The 19,987-nt window shown below is 40.1% G+C and overlaps 1 protein-coding gene across 1 annotated transcript; it reads right to left on the bottom strand.

Annotated features, from left to right (window-relative positions):
* On the bottom strand, nt 12,686–13,189 carry LOC109217022. The gene has a single exon (XM_019381252.1). The coding sequence runs from the start codon at nt 13,187–13,189 to the stop codon at nt 12,686–12,688; it is 504 nt and encodes a 167-aa protein (XP_019236797.1).

Raw genomic sequence — 19,987 nt, 5'->3', positions numbered from 1 at the left:
GCAAATACTCACTCAGGCAATTATACCACATTCACCCTGATTGTTTCTATCCATATAAGGATTTTTGAAGCTTTATTGAAGAAGTTTCCCGAAAACTTTTATTAGTTTCAGGAACTTTGAGCCCTTTAGGGATTTCCATATAAATTTCGTTGGCTAATGTGCCATACAAATAGGCTGTGACAACATCCATTAGACGTGTATCAAGTTTTTCATGGGTTGCCAAATTTATAAGATACCTGAATGTGATTGCATCCACCACAGGAGAATATGTCTCCATATAATCAATGTCAGGTCTTTGCGAAAATCCTTGTGCCACAAGTCGTGCTTTATATCTAACGACTTCATTTTGATCATTTCGCTTTTGCACAAAAACCCATTTATATCCCACTGGCTTTATTCCTTCAAGTGTTCGGACTATACGTCCGAATACTTCACGTTTTTCAAGTGACGCTAATTCTGCCTGGATCTTTCTATTTTTGCCAATCATTTCTCTACATTCATCTACAGATCTTGGTTCAAGATCCTCATTTTGTTGCATTATTTCAACAGCAACATTATAAGCAAAAATATTGTCGACAATAATATTATTTCGATTCCACCCTTTTGTCGTAGAGACATAACTTATTGAGATCTCTTCATTCTTATTATTTTCAGGTACCTGGACCTCCTCTGAGGTCTTATCATTTGTTATGTCATAGGGCACTTTTGAGAAATTACCTCCATATTATGATCTCCTAGATCATTTGCTCTTTCGCTTTCGAGGATTTTTATCTTTGGAACCAATAAGTCTACCACATTTCAAGCGTGACTTAGACTCATTTGCATTTATAGATTTTCCAACCAGGACATCAATTCGAAGAGGAGCATTAGCAGCTGGAATATATGATTTAGTTACCCTTAGTAGGTTAGTGAATGCATCAGGTAGTTGATTTACAATATTTTGCAAATAAATTATCTTTTGAACCTCATGTTCACATTGATTTGTTTGAGGATCTAAATGAGATAGTGATAATGCATTCCAATCTATCTCCTTTTGGAGTTGCTTATTTTCTCCCCCCTAATATTGGGTACTGATTCGTCAAAATGACAATCAGCAAATCTTGCCGTAAATAAATCTACAGCTATAGGTTACAAATATTTTATAATAGAAGGAGATTCATACCCAACATATATCCCCAATCTTCTTTGGGGTCCCATCTTTGTGCGTTGTGGTGGAGCAATTGGAACATATACTGCACATCCAAATCTTCTAAGATGAAAAATATTTGGCTCCTGACCAAAAGCCAAATGTATTAGGGAGACTTTATGATAACTTGTGGGTCTGATCCGCACAAGAGCTGCTGCATGCAAAATAGCATGGCCCCATGCCGAAATGGAAAGTTTTGTTCTCATAAGCATTGGTCTAGCAATTAATTGGAAGCGTTTGATCAATGATCCGCTAGACCATTTTGAGTATGAACATGAGCAACTGGATGCTCAATTGTTATCCCAGTTGATATACAATAATCATTAAAGGCCTGGGACGTAAATTCACCAGCATTATCAAGACGAAGTGTCTTAATTGCATAATCTGGAAACTGTGCTCTTAATCTTATTAATTGAGCTAGTAACCTCGCAAAGGCCAAATTGCGGGTTGATAACAAGCACACATGTGACCATCTTGTAGATGCATCTATCAAAACCATATAATATCTGAATGGTCCATATGGAGGGTGTATGGGCCCACATCTATCACCATGTATAAATGCAGGAGATTCAACTCCAACTTTAATTACTGATGGTCTAATAATCAGTTTTCCTTGAGAACATGTAGCACAAGAGAATTCTTTAGTTTGAAGAATCTTCTGGTTCTTCAATGAATGCCCATGTGAATTCTCAATTATTTTGCGCATCATATTATAACCGGGATGGCCCAACCGGTCATGCCAAATAATAAAATCATTAGTAAGCTCCTTGTTTACTATGGCATGTGATTCAACTACACTAATATTAGTGTAGTATAATTCGGAGGAAAATGCGGGAAGCTTTTCAAGCGCATACTTCTTTTCCGCTTTTATTGTAGTAATATAAAGGTATTCAACCTTTCCTTCATTGGTGGTCTCATATGATGGCCATTTTGGCGAATATCTTTGAAACTCAACAAGTTTCTTTGAGACCTGCTACAATATAATGCATAATTAACAGCCAATATAGTTCCTCCCGGTAGTAATACAGTCGCTCTTTCAGAGCCCTCAATTAATTTTGTACTACCAGATATTGTTGTGATATCGGCTTCTTTCATAATTCAATAAGAGATATATCTCTTATCTTTTAATATGGTGTACTTCTTAACATCATTCAGAAGACATATTTCTTCTTTATTATTCATACTGTAACGACCCGACCGGTCGTTTTGAGCCCTAGCGCGCCGTTCAGCAGTTCGAGGACATGAACAGCTTCAATTCAGGCATTATGACTTGTACGCGTGGTCGGAATTAAATTTCGGGAAGTTCGGAGTTGGAATGGAGGGGAAATTCTCATTTCGGAAGCTTTAAGTTGAGGGAATTGACTAGGATTGAATTTCATAGAAAACGATATCGGAATCGGGATTCGAAGGTTCCAGCAGGTTCGTATGGGGATTTCGGACTTGGGCGTATGCCCGGATCGGGTTTTGGATGACCCGGGAGCGTTTTGGCGCCTATTTTGGAGGTTAGCATTTTGGAATAAATTTCATAGGTTTGGGTTGCAGTGCATTTCAGTGTTACCGACGTCCTCTTGGGAATCTGAATCTGGGAGTAGCTCTGTATGGTGATTCTGGAGTTGGGAGCGCGATCGGAAGTGAATTTGGATGTCCGTGGAGCATTTTGGAGTCATTTGGTTAAAGATAGAAATTTTAAGGTTTTTGAGAAGTTTGACCGGAGGTGGACTTTTTGATATCGGGGTCGGAATTCGATTCCGGAAGTTGGGGTAGGTCCGTAATGTCGGACATGACTTGTGTGCAAAATTTGAAGTCAATCGGACGTGATTTGATAGGTTTAAACATCGAAAGTAGAAGTTTGAAATTCTAAAGTTCATAAAGTTTGGATTGGAGGTTGATTCGTGGTTTTAGCATTTTTTTTATATGATTTGAGGCCTCGAGGAAGTCCGTAATGTATTTTGGGACTGGTTGGTATGATTGGATGGGGTCCCGGGGGCCACAAGTGGATTCCGGATGGTTAACGGATCGAAAATGAAATTTTGGGAAGTGCTGAAGCTGCTGCTTCTGTCATAACCGCACCTGCGGTTGGTGGACCGTAGGTGCGAGATCGCAGATGCGGTCCCAGCTATTTGGCCCATTTTCGCAGATGCGGCCCATGTCTCGCGGATGCGGGACCTCACATGCGGAAATGCTGGAGGCAGTGAGGTTCTTTTAAATCTGGGGTTGGGTTCATTTCAACCCCATTTTCTTCCATTGGAGCCGATTTGGAGCAACCTTGAGGTGCCATTTTCACCACCAAGCATGAGGTAAGTAATTTATGTTAGTTTTGAGTTAAATACATGACTATATACGGATTTGGACATGGAGATTTGTAGAAAACTTGGGGTTTGAGGGAAAACCTAGAAAATTGATATTCTTGGAATTTGACCACGATTTTGGGTATGGAATTAGGAGAAAATCATATATTTGAGTTCATGAAGTCATGGGTAAGCTTAATCTTCAAAAAAAATCGGAATCCGGGCACGTGGGCCCGAGGGCGTTTTTGTCAACCTTTCGATCGGGGTTAGGAATTGTTATAAATTGGATTAATATGAGTAGTTTATCATATATTAATGAATTTGCATAATCATTGGCTAGTTTTGGGAGTATTTAGCATCGATTTCAAGTCTTCGGAAGGGCGTGGAATGCCGGTTATGGATCTTCGAAGCGAGGTGAGTCTCCTTTCTAACCTTGTAAGAGGGAATTGTCCCCATAGGTGAGTTAATTGGTTATGTGCTCCTATTTGCGGGGGCTACGTACGCACGAGGTGACGAGAGTTCGCGCGTAGCTACTATTATGCGTATGTCCGGGTAGTCTAGGACCAGAAGCATGCTTACTTGTAATAAATACAACCTTGTTGACAAATTTAAAAATACTTGAACATATTGAACGTGAAAAATGAATTTCTAATAGACAAGATATAAGCCCTTGACTCTTAAAAGAGAAACTTGCCTTTTTCTGAATAATTGCTCCTTGATGAGTTATTGACTTGACTATATGAATATGTTTATCTATTGTGGAACAGGCCGAACGCCTCGGCAGATTAAATAGATGCATCTATGGTTCGCCATTCGACCCTCTGGCAGTGCACGGTTTAAATATTGTGGGATCGGACCGTACGACCTCGGCATGAGTTGCGCATGCTTGTATTGCTTGCCCTGATATTTGTTGATACTAATATCTGCTCTCCCCGACTTGAGATAATTGTAAATTAATGGATTATGAATCCGGAGACTTTAAATAAAAAGGAACTTTCACCGGTCTAGTGACTCATTTAAATTTTACTGTTGTTCTTAATAAACCCGTGAGTTATCGCATTAATAATATTATTACTGGACCTCTAGTAAGTGTCGAAGTTGCCATCTCGTCTCTACTTCTTCGAGATTAGGCGGGATACTTACTGAGTACACGTTATTTTTTGTACTCATACTACACTTCTGTGCATTTTTGTTGCACAGGCACATGCACCTCTAGTGGCCTAGTGGGCGTAGCAGCATGGTTGACACGGAGACTAGGTGAGCTGTATTTCCTCGAGGCGACCCGCAGCTAGTATAGTCTTTCTCAGAATTCTATTTATTTTCTGTCCAATTGTATCCCGGACAGCTATTGTACTTTATTCGAGTTTTTTTAGAAATTGCTCATGCACTTGTGACACCGGGTTCTGGGATGGTTGTAAAGTATTTTTGTATCAACTCCTTATTATTTAATTTTATTTGAGACGATTATCTTTTAAATTGGTAAATTTTAAGAAAAGTCATAGTTTTCAAGGGTATTAAAAGGAGGATGTAATTACGTATTTTGGGTTGGCTTGCCTGACAGTGGTGTCCGGCGCCATCACGACCTTTAGTGGAATTTGGGTCATGACAACATGGTATCAGAGCACTAGGTTCCTAGGTTCTCACGAGTCATGAGCAAGTCTAGCAGTGTCTCGTGGATCGGTACGGAGACGTCTTTTCTTATCTTCGGGAGGCTGCAGGACTGTTAGGAGTACTTCCCTTCTTGATTCCTCGTCGTGCGATTTGATTCCTTGAGGCTTAAGCCCTTGTTTCCTTCCTACTCAATCTTACGTGACGCGAACCGCTTGTTATGAATCGATAATTGAAGAATTGTAATGGTACTACAGATGTGGTGCGGGATGTTTCTCCCGGTATAGTTGGGTGAGCTATTGTCGTCACCTTGCGGAAGGTTTTTTATATCGTTTCGGCTCGATAATTGTGCTTCTTAGAGCTTGGAGGCTATGCACAGGTTGCTATGATGCTCGCTATTGGTTATCCAACAGTATTGACTTGCTGGTAGGAGACTGGCCTATGTGTTGGGGCGGTGAATGAGTTGAAAGGAAATCTACTCTGTGCACGATTCAGAGATATGATATCACTTTCGGCGGAGGAAAAGCAATTGGCCTATGAATGTCCAGATTTGGGGTGATGGAGTAACGAGACTTGGTAATTTCGAGCGTGGTGGAATTTTTATCTGCGATGTAGTGTCGTCCTCCTCGATTGTATGTGTTAAGTTCGCCGGTGTTATGGTCTTCTGCAATTCGCCCTTGGGTAAGATATTGTGAAATAATATTGGAGAAATGACTGTTGGATATCGCGGGGTGCGGTGGTTCAGGATTGAATCGGTGTTTCTAATGTCGACGGCTCGAGAAAGATGATCTCCGGAAAGGTTTAAAGTTAGTAGCGATTTGTGGGTATAGATTTTATTAAGGCGATAACTGAGCAGCAAAGGATGAGGAAGGACATGTGGGGAGTGTCAGGCGGTGGTTAAAATTTCTATAAGGCCAGGTATAAGAAGCAAAGGTCGAGTGGTCGATTAGAGGGGTGAGTTCCGCCAAAGTGGGAGAGTGGCGGAGTTGCATATGGGCTTTGTGTTAGGATGACTACGCACCTTAAGGAGCGTTTGGAACGACTTGGGAATTTTAGTGATTGATGATTGGGGTCTACGGATCTAATTTGAAGTATGGGCTATTATGCAGCAGGAGATTTGATATAACGGAAAGGAGCTACTTGAAATGAAGAAGGATACAACGTAACTTTGAATTGGAAGGATGTTGCCGCACATTTAATTGATGTCCATGAGGGGTGAATGGACTTGTACAGCTAGAGAGTGAGCTCGGACTCAGGATGGGTTATTGATGTCGTAGTGATTGTACCCCGTGCAGCAGCGTTAGAAGATGTCGGCACGTAATTTCCACAGGCGGGTTATCTCCAGTGAGCAGATCGGCGGTTGCATGGTTGGTGAAGCTTCTGCGAAGAATTCTATTGGTTATACAGCAAAGAGACCGGTCGTGCGAATGTGGTTGATGATTCAGAGTATAAAAAGGGGTTTTACAGAAAGATTCCGAGAATTATGGCGGTTGATTGCGCAAGGTTATGTCAATCAGAGATAAAGAATCCTGATGAATTTTAGAATTATGTAATAGTGGCTTCAAGCTAAGTGGTAATTTGAGCAAAGGAATTGTTAAAGGTATGTTATGGTTGGCCTTATTGGCTCATGTTCAGACTTGGGGAAGGATTCAGGATTTATGCCTTGTATAGATGCGGGTTTCAAGGGAAGTGATTCTGCCGGGTGCTTCGTCGAGAGGGTATTCATGTGCTAGAAGATTCATGGAGTTTATTATATTCGGGGCCATGTCAGAGCGGGTGGCTCTCAACAACGGTCCTAGTGGATTCAAAGGGGTAAAGTGTGGTGCCTAATGGCTTCAAGCCTATAAATGCAGTTAAGAATCAAGCCTTGTAGTAGCTTATGAGGAGGTGCTCAGAAGGTTCTATGATGTTTTGACCTGCAGGGTAGCAATTGGGAGGTATGAAATGGTTCGTGGGATTTGAGACAGCATGGTCTCGTGAGTCAAGGTCACTCGAGATGAGTGCGGATGGAGTGTGTTATGTGTTGAATAGAGTTATTATTATCTCTAAGGCAATCAAGAATTAAATTGGAAGAAGATAGATTGATTAGCCATAGTTGAATTGGCATGTTGGTGGCAGTGATCGGTCCCTTCAGCGCGATCAAGTTATGCAAGTGATTTGTGACGGCACGTGTGAGGCTTGCCGACCGCCGTAATTGATGTTATTCAGAAGTATTCCACTGTTATGGCCTATCATGTGTAGGCGAATCCCGGAAGGGCTATGGTGGCTTAGACCACTACTTAGAGATTTGGCGTATTCTACGGTTATGAGGATTCATCTGTGTGTCGCAATGGTTCTCCTGAAGTGAGTTAAGTGAAAAGTTTTTATATGATGAAGTGTTAATCTGTTAGTGGTTCCGGATTTATGATGAAAATCGTATTCTATCGTATATTGGCGTGTTGGGTGCAGGGAGTGGTATGGAATTTGAAGTGAGGATCAAGGTTACAGTTTGGTGTTGACGGGAATGTCACGAGCTCGGATGAGCAGGAAAGTAGTTTCAATGTTTAAAGTAAGTTGGTATTGTCTTCAGCATCACCTGAGATCGGCGTTTGTGAAAGAGGCTTTGCATCCTGGTTATGGATTCTCGATCACTTTTCAGCGTTAGTGCGGCCGGTGGTATGGATATACAGACTTGTTATCTGTTACGGAAGGTTGTGGGAGCGTGCCCACGGAAAGGTTGTATTAGTGTGGCATGTAGCCACATGATTGATTGAAGAGTTAAATCAAGTATGAAATTGTAGTAATGTTGTTAAATTAAGAATTGGTGCCTGGAGGGCACACGGCTTATTGGGTTGTGGACTGTGGAGGATTACTCCGGTTATGATGGTTGTCCTTATGCGTTATGAGGAGCAAGGGGAGTATTTATGGACCTTTGAAAGGCTATTAGCCTAGTTCGGCGCGATCAGAATCAGCTTGAGGTCTATGGATGGATTTAAATGTGGATATGGGCTCGGTATCAGGCAAGATGTGTTCATTTCAGCGTAGCTCCCATTATAGAGGAGTATTCAGTGGCTGGGTGTTAATTCGTTGTCGGCTATTTCAGATAATGCTATATTGTGCCGTGTGAGTTGCGAAATGGCTTGGTGATTTCTTATGTGTTGAGGTTCCGCGTAGCGATGGTGTTATGTGAGCACTACGGCTCTTTAGTTTCAGAACATATATCGCACCTCAGTTGTGCTTGAGTTTTTGTAGCCTATGGCACTATATGTCTCCCCAGGGATGGTATTATGCACTTAGCGTGCTTGTGACCGATATTCGGTATCTTGTTGTAATGAGCAATTCAGCTTGATGTGTATCTCCTTATGTGAGTTTTATGTGCGGATCGGGTTGCGCGCCGCAACAGTGAGATGATAATTACAGTCCCTTATATTCTATTCTATGTGTTTTGTTTCTCCATTTTCTGAGGAAAGTTCATATTAGTTGCGTGATTTGAGTAGTCCCTTCCAGAAGTTCATTTTCCTTATATATCGCGTTCGAGTTGGTAGCCTATTGGCGCGTTGTGGCATCATATGAGACTTTTCGTCATGTCAGGGGTAACTTGTTGCCTGAGCAATTCGTACAGGGTAAGATAAGGTTACTGGATCTAGGATCAGTGCGATCGGATTATATGAAGTATATTAAGGAGCAAAGACCATTATTTGGTTTAGGAAGAGGTGATGGCTCTTGACAGGAATATAGAACCTATGAATCGTTGATTCGGCAGTTGGATATGAATTTCTACACGTCCCTTCCATCGTGGCGGCGTTGCAAGAGTTGGAACAGGACTTATATATGTCATGGGGTGCATTGTGAGCATTAGATTCGGGAAATGTCGACTATTATGATCAGAGAGTGTTATTATGGTCTGGTGAATGATGGGGTGCATGGTGTTAATTCAGCAAGGGTGTGCGGTCATGTTCTGGTACAGTGTGTGGTGATTGATGCGGTGTTCATATGTTGAAAGCAGGCCTGGCAGAGAATTTCAGATGTTGAGACAGGGCTCCAAGGCTTATTTGCCTAAATGAAAGAGGCTATCTTTAGATTTGATCGAACTGATATGCCCAACTGAGTTGTGGAAGCACGGGTAGGTGCACGAGGTATTAAGCAATGATTCCAGACAACCCCAGCACAGTTCCTAGCACGTTCGAGGACGAACGTATGATTAAGTAGGAGAGGATGTAACGACCCAACCGGTCGATTTGACCCCTAGCGCGCCGTTCAGCAGTTCGAGGCCATGAACAACTTCAATTCAGGCATTATGACTTGTGCGCGTGGTCGAAATTAAATTTCGGGAAGTTCGGAGTTGGCTTGGAGGGGAAATTCTCATTTCGGGAATTGACTAGGATTGAATTTCAGAGAAAACGACATCGGAATCGGGATTCGAAGGTTCCAGCAGGTTCGTATGGGGATTTCGGACTTGGGCGTATGCCCGGATCGGGTTTTGGATGACCCGGGAGCGTTTTGGCGCCTATTTTGGAGGTTAGCATTTTGGAATAAATTTCATAGGTTTGGGTTGCAGTGCATTTTAGTGTTACCGACGTCCGTTTGGGAATCCGAATCTGGGAGTAGCTCCGTATGGTGATTCTGGAGTTGGGAGCGCGATCGGAAGTGAATTCGGATGTCCGTGGAGCATTTTGGAGCCACTTGTCTAAAGATAGAAATTTTAAGGTTTTTGAGAAGTTTGACCGAAGGTGGACTTTTTGATATCGGGGTTGGAATCNAATGTCGGACATGACTTGTGTGCAAAATTTGAAGTCAATCGGACGTGATTTGATAGGTTTAAACATCGAAAGTAGAAGTTTGAAATTCTAATGTTCATAAAGTTTGGATTGGAGGTGGATTCGTGGTTTTAGCATTTTTTTGATATGATTTGAGGCCTCGAGCAAGTCCTTAATGTGTTTTGGGACTGGTTGGTATGATTGGATGGGGTCCCGGGGGCCTCGAGTGGATTCCGGATGGTTAACGGATCGAAAATGAAATTTTGGGAAGTGCTGAAGCTGCTGCTTCCGTCATAACCGCACCTGCGGTTGGTGGACCGTAGGTGCGAGATCGCAGATGCGGTCCCAGCTCTTTGGCCCATTTTCACAGATGTGGCCCATGTCTCGCGGATGCGGGACCTCACATGCGGAAATGCTGGAGGCAGTGAGGTTCTTTTAAATCGGGGGTTTGGTTCATTTCAACCCCATTTTCTTCCATTGGAGCCGATTTGGAGCAACCTTGAGGTGCCATTTTCACCACCAAGCATGAGGTAAGTAATTTATGTTAGTTTTGAGTTAAATACATGACTATATACGGATTTGGACATGGAGATTTGTAGAAAACTTGGGGTTTGAGGGAAAACCTAGAAAATTGATATTCTTGGAATTTGACCACGATTTTTGGTATGGAATTAGGAGAAAATCATATATTTGAGTTCATGAAGTCATGGGTAAGCTTAATCTTCAAAAAATTTCGGAATCCGGGCACGTGGGCTCGAGGGTGTTTTTGTCAACCTTTCGATCGGGGTTAGAAATTATTATAAATTGGATTAATATGAGTAGTTTATCGTATGTTAATGAATTTGCATAATCATTGGCTAGTTTTGGGAGTATTTAGCATCGATTTCAAGTCTTCTGAAGGGCGTGGAATGCCGGTTATGGATCTTCGGAGCGAGGTGAATCTCCTTTCTAACCTTGTAAGTGGGAATTGTCCCCATAGGTGAGTTAATTGGTTATGTGTTCCTATTTGCGAGGGCTACGTACGCACGAGGTGACGAGAGTCCGTGCGTAGCTACTATTATGCGTAAGTCCGGGTAGTCTAGGACCAGAAGCATGCTTACTTGTAATAAATGCAACCTTGTTCACAAATTTAAAAATGCTTGAACATATTGAACGTGAAAAATGAATTTCTAATAGAAAAGATATAAGCCCTTGACTCTTAAAAGAGAAACTTGCTTTCTTCTGAATAATTGCTCCTTGATGAGTTATTGACTTGACTATTTGAATATGTTTATCTATTGTGGAACAGGCCGAACGCCTCGGCAGATTAAATAGATGCATCTATGGTTCGCGTCATTCGACCCTCTGGCAGTGCACGGTTTAAATATTGTTGGATCGGGCCGTACGATCTCGGCATGAGTTGCGCATGCTTGTATTGCTTGCCCTGATATTTGTTGATACTAATATCTGCTCTCCCCGACTTGAGATAATTGTAAATTAATGGATTATGAATCCGGAGACTTTAAATAAAAAAGGAACTTTCACCGGTCTAGTGACTCATTTAAATTTTACTGTTGTTCTTAATAAACCCGTGAGTTATCGCATTAATAATATTATTACTGGACATCTAGTAAGTGTCGAAGTTGCCATCTCGTCTCTACTTCTTCGAGATTAGGCGGGATACTTACTGAGTACACGTTGTTTTTTGTACTCATACTACACTTCTATGCATTTTTGTTGCACAGGCACATGCACCTCTAGTGGCCTAGTGGGCGTAGCAGGATGATTGATACGGAGACTAGGTGAGATGTATTTCCTCGAGGCAACCCGCAGCTAGTATAGTCTCTCTCAGAATTCTATTTATTTTCTGTCCAATTGTATCCCGGACAGCTGTTGTACTTTATTCGAGTTTTCTTAGAAATTGCTCATGCACTTGTGACACCGGGTTCTGGGATGGTTGTAAAGTATTTTTGTATCAACTGCTTATTATTTAATTTTATTTGAGACGATTATCTTTTAAATTGGTAAATTTGAAGAAAAGTCATAGTTTTCAAGGGTATTAAAATGAGGATGTAATTAAGTATTTTGGGTTGGCTTGCCTGACAGTGGTGTCCGGCGCCATCACGTCCTTTAGTGGAATTTGGGTCGTGACACATACGGCCAACTGAAGATTGGGAAGTTTTCATATTCTTCAAGAAGAAGATAGAAAATACATCATAAATAATGTTGAAAAATTTAAGAACAAAAGAAACTACATTTATGAGATTAAATACTGACAACATAAAAAGTTTTATTCAAAATATGAACTTCATAAAAAGAAATACATTTATTCTTATAATTTTTTCCAATAATAAGTCTTCAGTTATGTTGCTCAAAGAAGTCTCCAACTTCTAAATGAGTAATATCTACAAGGCCTTCAAAAATATCATCTTTACAGACAAGGTTTGCTTCAACTTTATCATGATTATTCATAGGGCCCGCCTCAACATCATTTTAAAAAGTCAAGTGAGTCTTAACTTTATTTTGTTTCCCTTTTATAGATGCTTGATAAAGTTTGACAAAATATTTCAGGTGTACGATAAATTCGTGCCCAATAATTTTTCATACCACATCGGTGGCAAACATTATCTTTGTCTTTTGAAGGATTATTCTGAGAACCCTTATTGTTCTCTTGTTTATAACGACCACCACCATGGCGATTATTATTTCGCCCCTTGCCACGCCCACGTATATTTTTACGGCCACGATAATTATTTTGTCCTTTTTCGGACTTTGGGTCTATCGTTTCCAGATTCGTTTCTGGAAATGGAGCTGATCCGGGAGGGGGGGGGCTTCATGATTTTTTATTAAAAGGACATTATGTTGTTCAGCCATCAAAAGGCATGAAATTAATTCAGAATATTTCTTAAAGCCCTTTTACGGTATTGCTGCTGTAACACCATATTTGAGGCATGAAAAGTGGAAAGAGTCCTTTCCAGCATGTCCTCATCATTCATAGGTTCCCCACGTAATTTTAGTTGAGAAATTATTCTATATACAGCAGAATTATATTCACTTATGGTCTTATAATCTTGTAATCGTAAGTGCATCCACTCACGACGAGCTCTTGGCAATACTGTGGCCTTTAGGTGGTCATATCGTTCCTTCAAACTAGTCCATAATTGAAATGGATCTTTCAAGGTTAAATATTCACTTTTTAACCCTTCATCGAGATGATGGCAAAGGAAAATCATGGCTTTCGCCTTATCCCGACTTGATGCTTCATTTCCTTCTTTAATAGTGTCATCAAGATCTTTAGCGTCAAGGTGAATTTCAACATCAAGTACCCATGGCAAATAGTTATTTCCAGAGATGTCAAGTGCCATAAATTCAAGCTTTGACAAATTCGACATAGTGAAAACTATCATAGAAATAAGTGAATTAGAATGACAAGAATTATTATCAATGAGAAATTGAGTGACGTACATAATTGTGTATTAATATTCTATATGTATAATTATCAAACAAACAATTATGTGCAGTGCGATGATAAATTAGTGTTTAATATTACCCACAAAAACTTTAGACATTCAAGTATATTTTCATAGAATAAATAAGTTGAATTAATATGTACTAGTATAATTTTGCTCTACTTAGAATACGTTTCAATAAGCTAAGTAGGCATAAAACTAGATGATATCGATTCTGACAAGTTTCAACATTCAATAAGATTCATCTAATAGTTAAGTTGTTAATTTTAAAGTCATTAATTAGTTTGTACACTTAGGTGATAAATTTATTGAAGACATATTTAAACCTTTTGAAAATTTTGCAAGAATTCCTTCTAAATGCATATTCTGTTAGAATATTCGGACATGGGCTTAATTAGTCTAATTATCTTAATTTAATTTTAATACTTATTTATTTATGTGTAGGATTAAACTTCTTCGTAGTTTATATAATGAAATAACAATTTAACTGAAACTTATTGTTTTTATACCAATGCAATTATTATAATCATATTCAAAATAAGTTATGCATATGGTAATTAAATTGCAGGTTAAAGAAGATCCTAATAGAAACGTTATAAACATAGGAATGTATACCTGAATCGGAAAAGAAACCGACTACCTCTTTTAGGAAGAAGATAAAATTCGGATGAAGCAGATAAACTCAGTTGGTTAGAACCTCGTGCCGATAACGTATAAAAAAATGAGAGCAAAATAGAACAATATAGTAATGGAGAGAAGATATATAGGAGGAGAATGTAGAAGTTATCTTATTCAAGTGTGTTTCTTATGCGTTCTTCCATGGGCAAAGAATGTCCTATTTATACTATATACAAGATACACCCAAAAGCCAATGGATACATCCTGAGAATTAATAGGTACACCTATCCAAGTAGTACATTGTATAGAATGTATGGATGGATCGAATGAACATCCATATACATTCACTTTATTTATAACAGAGACAATTTAAAAGATGGCTTGTCCGATAAACTTTTAATACTACTACTAGTAGGACGATAATTAAAGGGCAAAACTCAAAAGGCTTTTCTTTTGAAAAGTTGTTTTTCAAGTTGATTAAATAAACCCCACCTCTTTAGTCTTTACCATGGAAAACGAAAAAGGTTGTGCATGTCAATGAAACTTGCATAGCCAAGAACGAGTTCACAATAGAATCAGAAACATTCTAAAATTAAGTGACTTAAAAAGCCTAAATCATAGTCTCAAGTCTAAAAAGATGTATTTCGAATTTATTTAATCTTTCCTTAGTAATTCTTCTTAAATATAAAGGTTTTCGTTGGGCATCCGTTTATATGTCCAGTCAAAAAGACCCTTGGCCTTTAATTAAATTGTGTTAAGAGTTTTTCATCTTTGGGAGCAGACTTGTGGTGCATCTTGGAAACCTCCTAGCAGCTAATTGTAATTGAAGATTTTTTTAAATAGTTTTGTCATTTGTAGGGTTCTTTAATTTTGTACTATTTCAGCATCTTTAAGTGGTGTTTTTCTGGAGCGGCTACTTTTACGGCTCAGACTTGAGATTTATAGGTCATGTGAAAATAACTTTACTGTTACTTCAAGACTCCCTTCTTATACCGTCAATGCATAAAAATTAAATTAGAAATGTCATTTTTCTTCTTCTTTTAAGTTATTGGAGGCAATGGGCGTTTCGGAAGCTTCAGAGTTGAGACACATATGTTTCAGTGGCGAGATATGGGGGAGGAAAATACAACTAACATTGTTGTTTGGGTGTTCACAAACTGTCGGTGGATTTGGATTAACCTTAGATTTTCCAACTTGCAAATTGTCTCCATCTTTTGAGTCAAATTTTCCCGCAAAAAAAATTATATAATGCCAAACTCACGTTACATCAGATAAATTAGTGATTAAATATGTATGCAAGAATATTAGAATTCATGGTTTATTCTCGATTGTCATAATTATGTTTTGAACTAAAATCACATGATTAGACACACAAGTTGTAGCTCGATTAGTGGTACTCTTCTGCTTGTAACATATTCAGGTTAAATCCATTTGTTAGTTTTTCTTTTTTTGTAAAGTCATTTCTTCCCGAGTATCTTCGACACGATCTTTAGAAATCATCTTTGTCATCTTTAATAATACTATTATTTTCCACAACCAATACAATGATGTTAATTGCCATTGTTTATCCCAAAATTGGGTAACAATTAAATCCGTATATGATTTTAAGGATATGCGGTTTAATCCAACAAGAACAATTAGGAATACAAATAAACGAGTTAGGAATAAAATAAACGTTCAAAACAGTTCTAATATTATGGCTAAGCCTGAGCTTGGACCGCCTAATGACCTCGTCCTCGATTGGACCCTCGGTTCAAGCCTAGTCGTGAACGAAGAACAAAACAAACTAGCAAAATCTTTAACAATAGCTAAAAGGAAGAAAATAAACTTGTATTGCTTTGATTCGCGTACTACATTGTGTGTTACAAAAAGTCTAAAAAGGTAAAAAAAATTATTTCCCGGTAATTACTGATCCATAATCGACATCAAGTGAGATCTGCGCCGTGATATCCAGTTGCGCGTGAGTATCACGACTCTTTATCTGTTATGCGTAACCACTCACCATGCCTCCCGAGGTCTTAGAACTCATCCTTGGTCCCGGGGGTGCTGCTTTACTATACCCGATGATAGGCACATAGTTCACTCTTCCTGGATCTCGATACGAAGGGTCTGCTGCATTCGTGCTCTCCCTTTGTTTTCTCATCGGGAAATCGGGGTAGGCATCACCCCTGATTTTACTCGTACACAAACAGTCCCCTCGTTTTCCAAAGAGTAGGTTTATCGAAATAATGTGAATGACGGGTCAACAAAATGTCCCAATCAGTTGCATCGTTCTGACTCCGAACACATGTCAGTCGCCGGTTGAGTGTTCCCAAATGCAAAACGTCGCGCACTAGTTGTTCTTCCTCTATAAAATCTTCGATCCTTTTTCACTTCTTCCATTTTCCGATTTTAGAACTTACCCTCGAATTCTCTAATTACTTTTAATTCCTCAAAATCTTTATACATCGCTCCTTGAACCTTCATATCTTTATCTTCAATTCTCATACATTCTCTTTGGATCTTCAACCAGACCTTCATACATTCATCCCATCTTCAAATCTTCATATTTTTTCTTCAAACCTTCATATTTTTTCCTTCAAATCTTAATATTTTTCATATTATGATGGCAAAAACTTCCAAGTTAGTGCCTCAGAAAACTGCTCCTTTATCTTCCAACCCAGTAACGGATGCCGAGATAGCCGTTCCCGAGGTGGCTCGGGAACCCCCTTGAAGAGCTTCGTGCCCAGGTGTTGCTCAATTGGGAATGATTTTAACATCGAGAAGGCCTCTAGCTAGCAGGACCAAGGTGATGGGGAAGAGAGATACATATGCCCCATTACCGAGAAGATATTACCCACAGTCCAGGTAGACTATAATTGAGAGGGAAAGGAGGTGGTTGTCCCCGGGCCCAACGAAGATATTACTACTCACGTGGAGGGGTACTTTAGTGTTTATACTTACCCTTTCACGCTTGCCCCAATAGACCCCATAGTTCTCGATTTCTGCAAAAAGGTACGAGGTGTGCCTTGGGCAAATCCACCCATCCTTTTGAGGATCATAATCCTCCTACGACACTTCGTGAACAACACTTAAGCACCTCGGTTCACCCTCGACTATCTGCTTCGTTTATACAGTCCTTGAATCTTCATAGGGGGGTTGATCAACCTCGTTCGCTGATAATAGGTGAATTGAACTATGATTAAGCCCCAAAAGAATCACTTTCTTGTAGAGTTTTTATTGTAAAAGTGATAGCAAAATGCTCTTATTAGTGCTTTTCATGTTTTTCAGGTTACATACATTAGAAAAAGGGTATGGAGTGGTTTTGTATCATTTATGGAAGAAAAAGAAGCCAATCGCATCAAAGTCGCCGAGTGAACCATTTGAAATACACAAACGAGGCCTGGAGGTGAACTGCCGCGGTCCCAGCGTGGGCGCGGTAGGACCGCGGTGAGCTGTCAGAGGAGATTCAGAGAGGCCATTTGGCCGCGGTCCCAGCGTGGGCGCGGTAGGACCGCGGCAGGCGACGGAAACTTAAGGGACTGAAGTGCAAATTCCGGAATTCTTAGCCCAAAACCCTATTTAAACACTAGAACTCGCCCAAAGGAGGCATGTAACATTATTAGAGAGTACTTTGGCAAGAAAAACAAGTGTGAGAGATCACCCAAAACATCATTATTTCTATTCTTCTTTATTTTCTTGCAATTTATGATTATGAATCTTTTAGTATTTGATTTACCCATTGTCATGAGTAGCTAAAAACCTTAATCTAAGGTTTTGGTGGAACCCGTTGGGAATAACTTGGTTGTTTTATCAATATAATTAGATTTGATTGTTAATCTCTAATTGTTCATCTATGTTTTGATTGTGGAATAGTTGAAAGGGCCCTCAATTATCCGTTCCTATTTATTATGTATCTTCTTGAGAGAGAGTGCATATTTAGGTGATTGTATGAACAACATCACTCCCGGAGTATAGACGAGAGTCATAACCGAGGGTTTAGGGGTTGGATTAGAGATAACGAAACCCCGGGTGCAATCTAAGTGAACCGTATTGTGCAAGTAGCTAGCGTAGCTTGAGAAAGTGCGTCTAGTAGATTATTATAATTACTTGAGAAAGAATTATGATAGATGGAGAGTTCATGATTGTTAGAGATAGCTAAATCATAGTTATAGGACATATACAACCAAGGAAAGTACCAACGGGGGAAACCATTGCCTTAGACTTTATTTCTACTGTTTACACATCAAGTTTAGTTAATTTTCAGCTGTTAATTACTTTCAATCTTTAGTTGTTAGAAAATCAACCATTGTGAATCAAAAAGTTTGGGAAAACAGATTGTGTGAATTTAGTAAATCTGACAGTAGTGATTGATAGGTTAGTTCCCTGTGGTTCGACTCTGGGCAATAATACTCAGATTATATTTGCAACGCCCGCATAGTCTTTTGTGAGACTTAGTTGAGCGTGATCAAATTTTGGCGCCGTTGCCGGGGAACTAACGGTGTTATCAATTACAATTGAAAGAAATACAAAGATTCCAAGTGTAATCCGTTTTCTCTTTACCAATCTTTACATTGAAATTCTAACGGTTGAAATCTTGTGGGAAGCAGGTGTATGCCTAGAAATTCTTCGAGGACTGGAGAACTAATAGAAGGACTCTCAGACCCCGAGAAAATATTCAGGGCATTGAACCGTGCCAACAAAGGACTTCAACAAACTCAACCAACGAACCAACCCGAATTTGATATGGGTGACGTGAACAACGCCAACGGAAACAACAGGAATGAGCAAGTTGACCTGGAAGTCAGGGGAGTGGCACCTCTTGTGCCAGAGGCTGCACTTTATGACTGGGCACAGCCTACAGCTGACAATCTGGCCACTGCTATAGCTGTGCCTGCAATTCAAGCGGAGACATTCCAAATCACCAACAACATGCTGCATCTGCTGCAAAATAAGGGATTGTTCTCCGGGTCAAGCATTGAAGACCCACAACAACACTTGAAAAATTTCCTGTCAATTTGCATGACCCAAAGGCAGCCGAATGTGACTCCTGAAGCTATCAAGTTGCTCCTATTCCCATTCTCAGTAACCGGGGCAGCTCAGACTTGGTTAAATTCGCTCCCGATCAACTCTATCACCACTTGGGAGGAATTAGTCAAGCAGTTCTTGAACAAGTTCTACCCACCTAACAAGACTGCACAGCAAATTGATGCCATATTACAGTTTAGGCAGCAGTCCACGGAGTCCTTGCAGGAAACTTGGGAGAGATTTAAAGGGATGCTTGTGAAGTGTCCTCATCATGGCATTCCGGATCAGATGCTTGGCCAGAGATTCTACATGGGTCTAACTGACAACTTGAAGGCTAATGTGGATGCTTCAGCTGGAGGTGCGTTCTTAAGCAAAACATTCACCGAGTGCAAAATTCTCTTAGACAAGATGTCACAAAATGCGGGGTGGATGACTAGAGGTGCAACACTAGCACCCATAATACATTCCGTTCCATTGGATCCCAATAATTCACAGGAAGAAAACATGGCCACACTCCTAACCCAGATGAGCTTACTGACAAAGAAGATTGATGAGATGGGTACAAAATAGGTGCACATTGTTGATACAATGAATGGAGGATTATGTACACCATGCATTAATCAGTCATATGTTTGTTCATGGAGCGGAGAAGGCGAAAACCAAGGGGTCCAGGAAGATATGAACTATGTCAACAGTTATGGGGGCCAGAGACAAGGAGCACAACAGTGGAGACCGCCACATAATCAGCAGTACAGGCCTAATATGCAGCAGCCTGGGGGTATGCACCCTCAAAACCAATTAGTGCCCGTACCTTATCAGAAACCACAGGGTTATCCACAGCAGAATCAGCAACAATTGGCTTATCAACCACCCCCTCAGCAGCAAGACAACAACACGGTGGAAATTAGAGGTATGCTTCAACAACTTATTGGGACAAATAACAAAGTGCAGGAAAAATTGGCAGTCCATGATTCAGCCATCAAGAATATTGAAACACAGCTGGGTCAGCTGTCCATGGCATTGAACAACCGCACTCCAGGAACTTTACCTGCAGACACAAACGTTAATCCCAAGGAGCAAAACCCGAATCAGCTG

The sequence above is a fragment of the Nicotiana attenuata genome, chromosome 2 (assembly GCF_001879085.1).
Source record: "Nicotiana attenuata strain UT chromosome 2, NIATTr2, whole genome shotgun sequence".
Classification (NCBI taxonomy): Eukaryota; Viridiplantae; Streptophyta; class Magnoliopsida; order Solanales; family Solanaceae; genus Nicotiana; species Nicotiana attenuata.
This window is presented reverse-complemented; position numbering and strand designations above follow the sequence as displayed.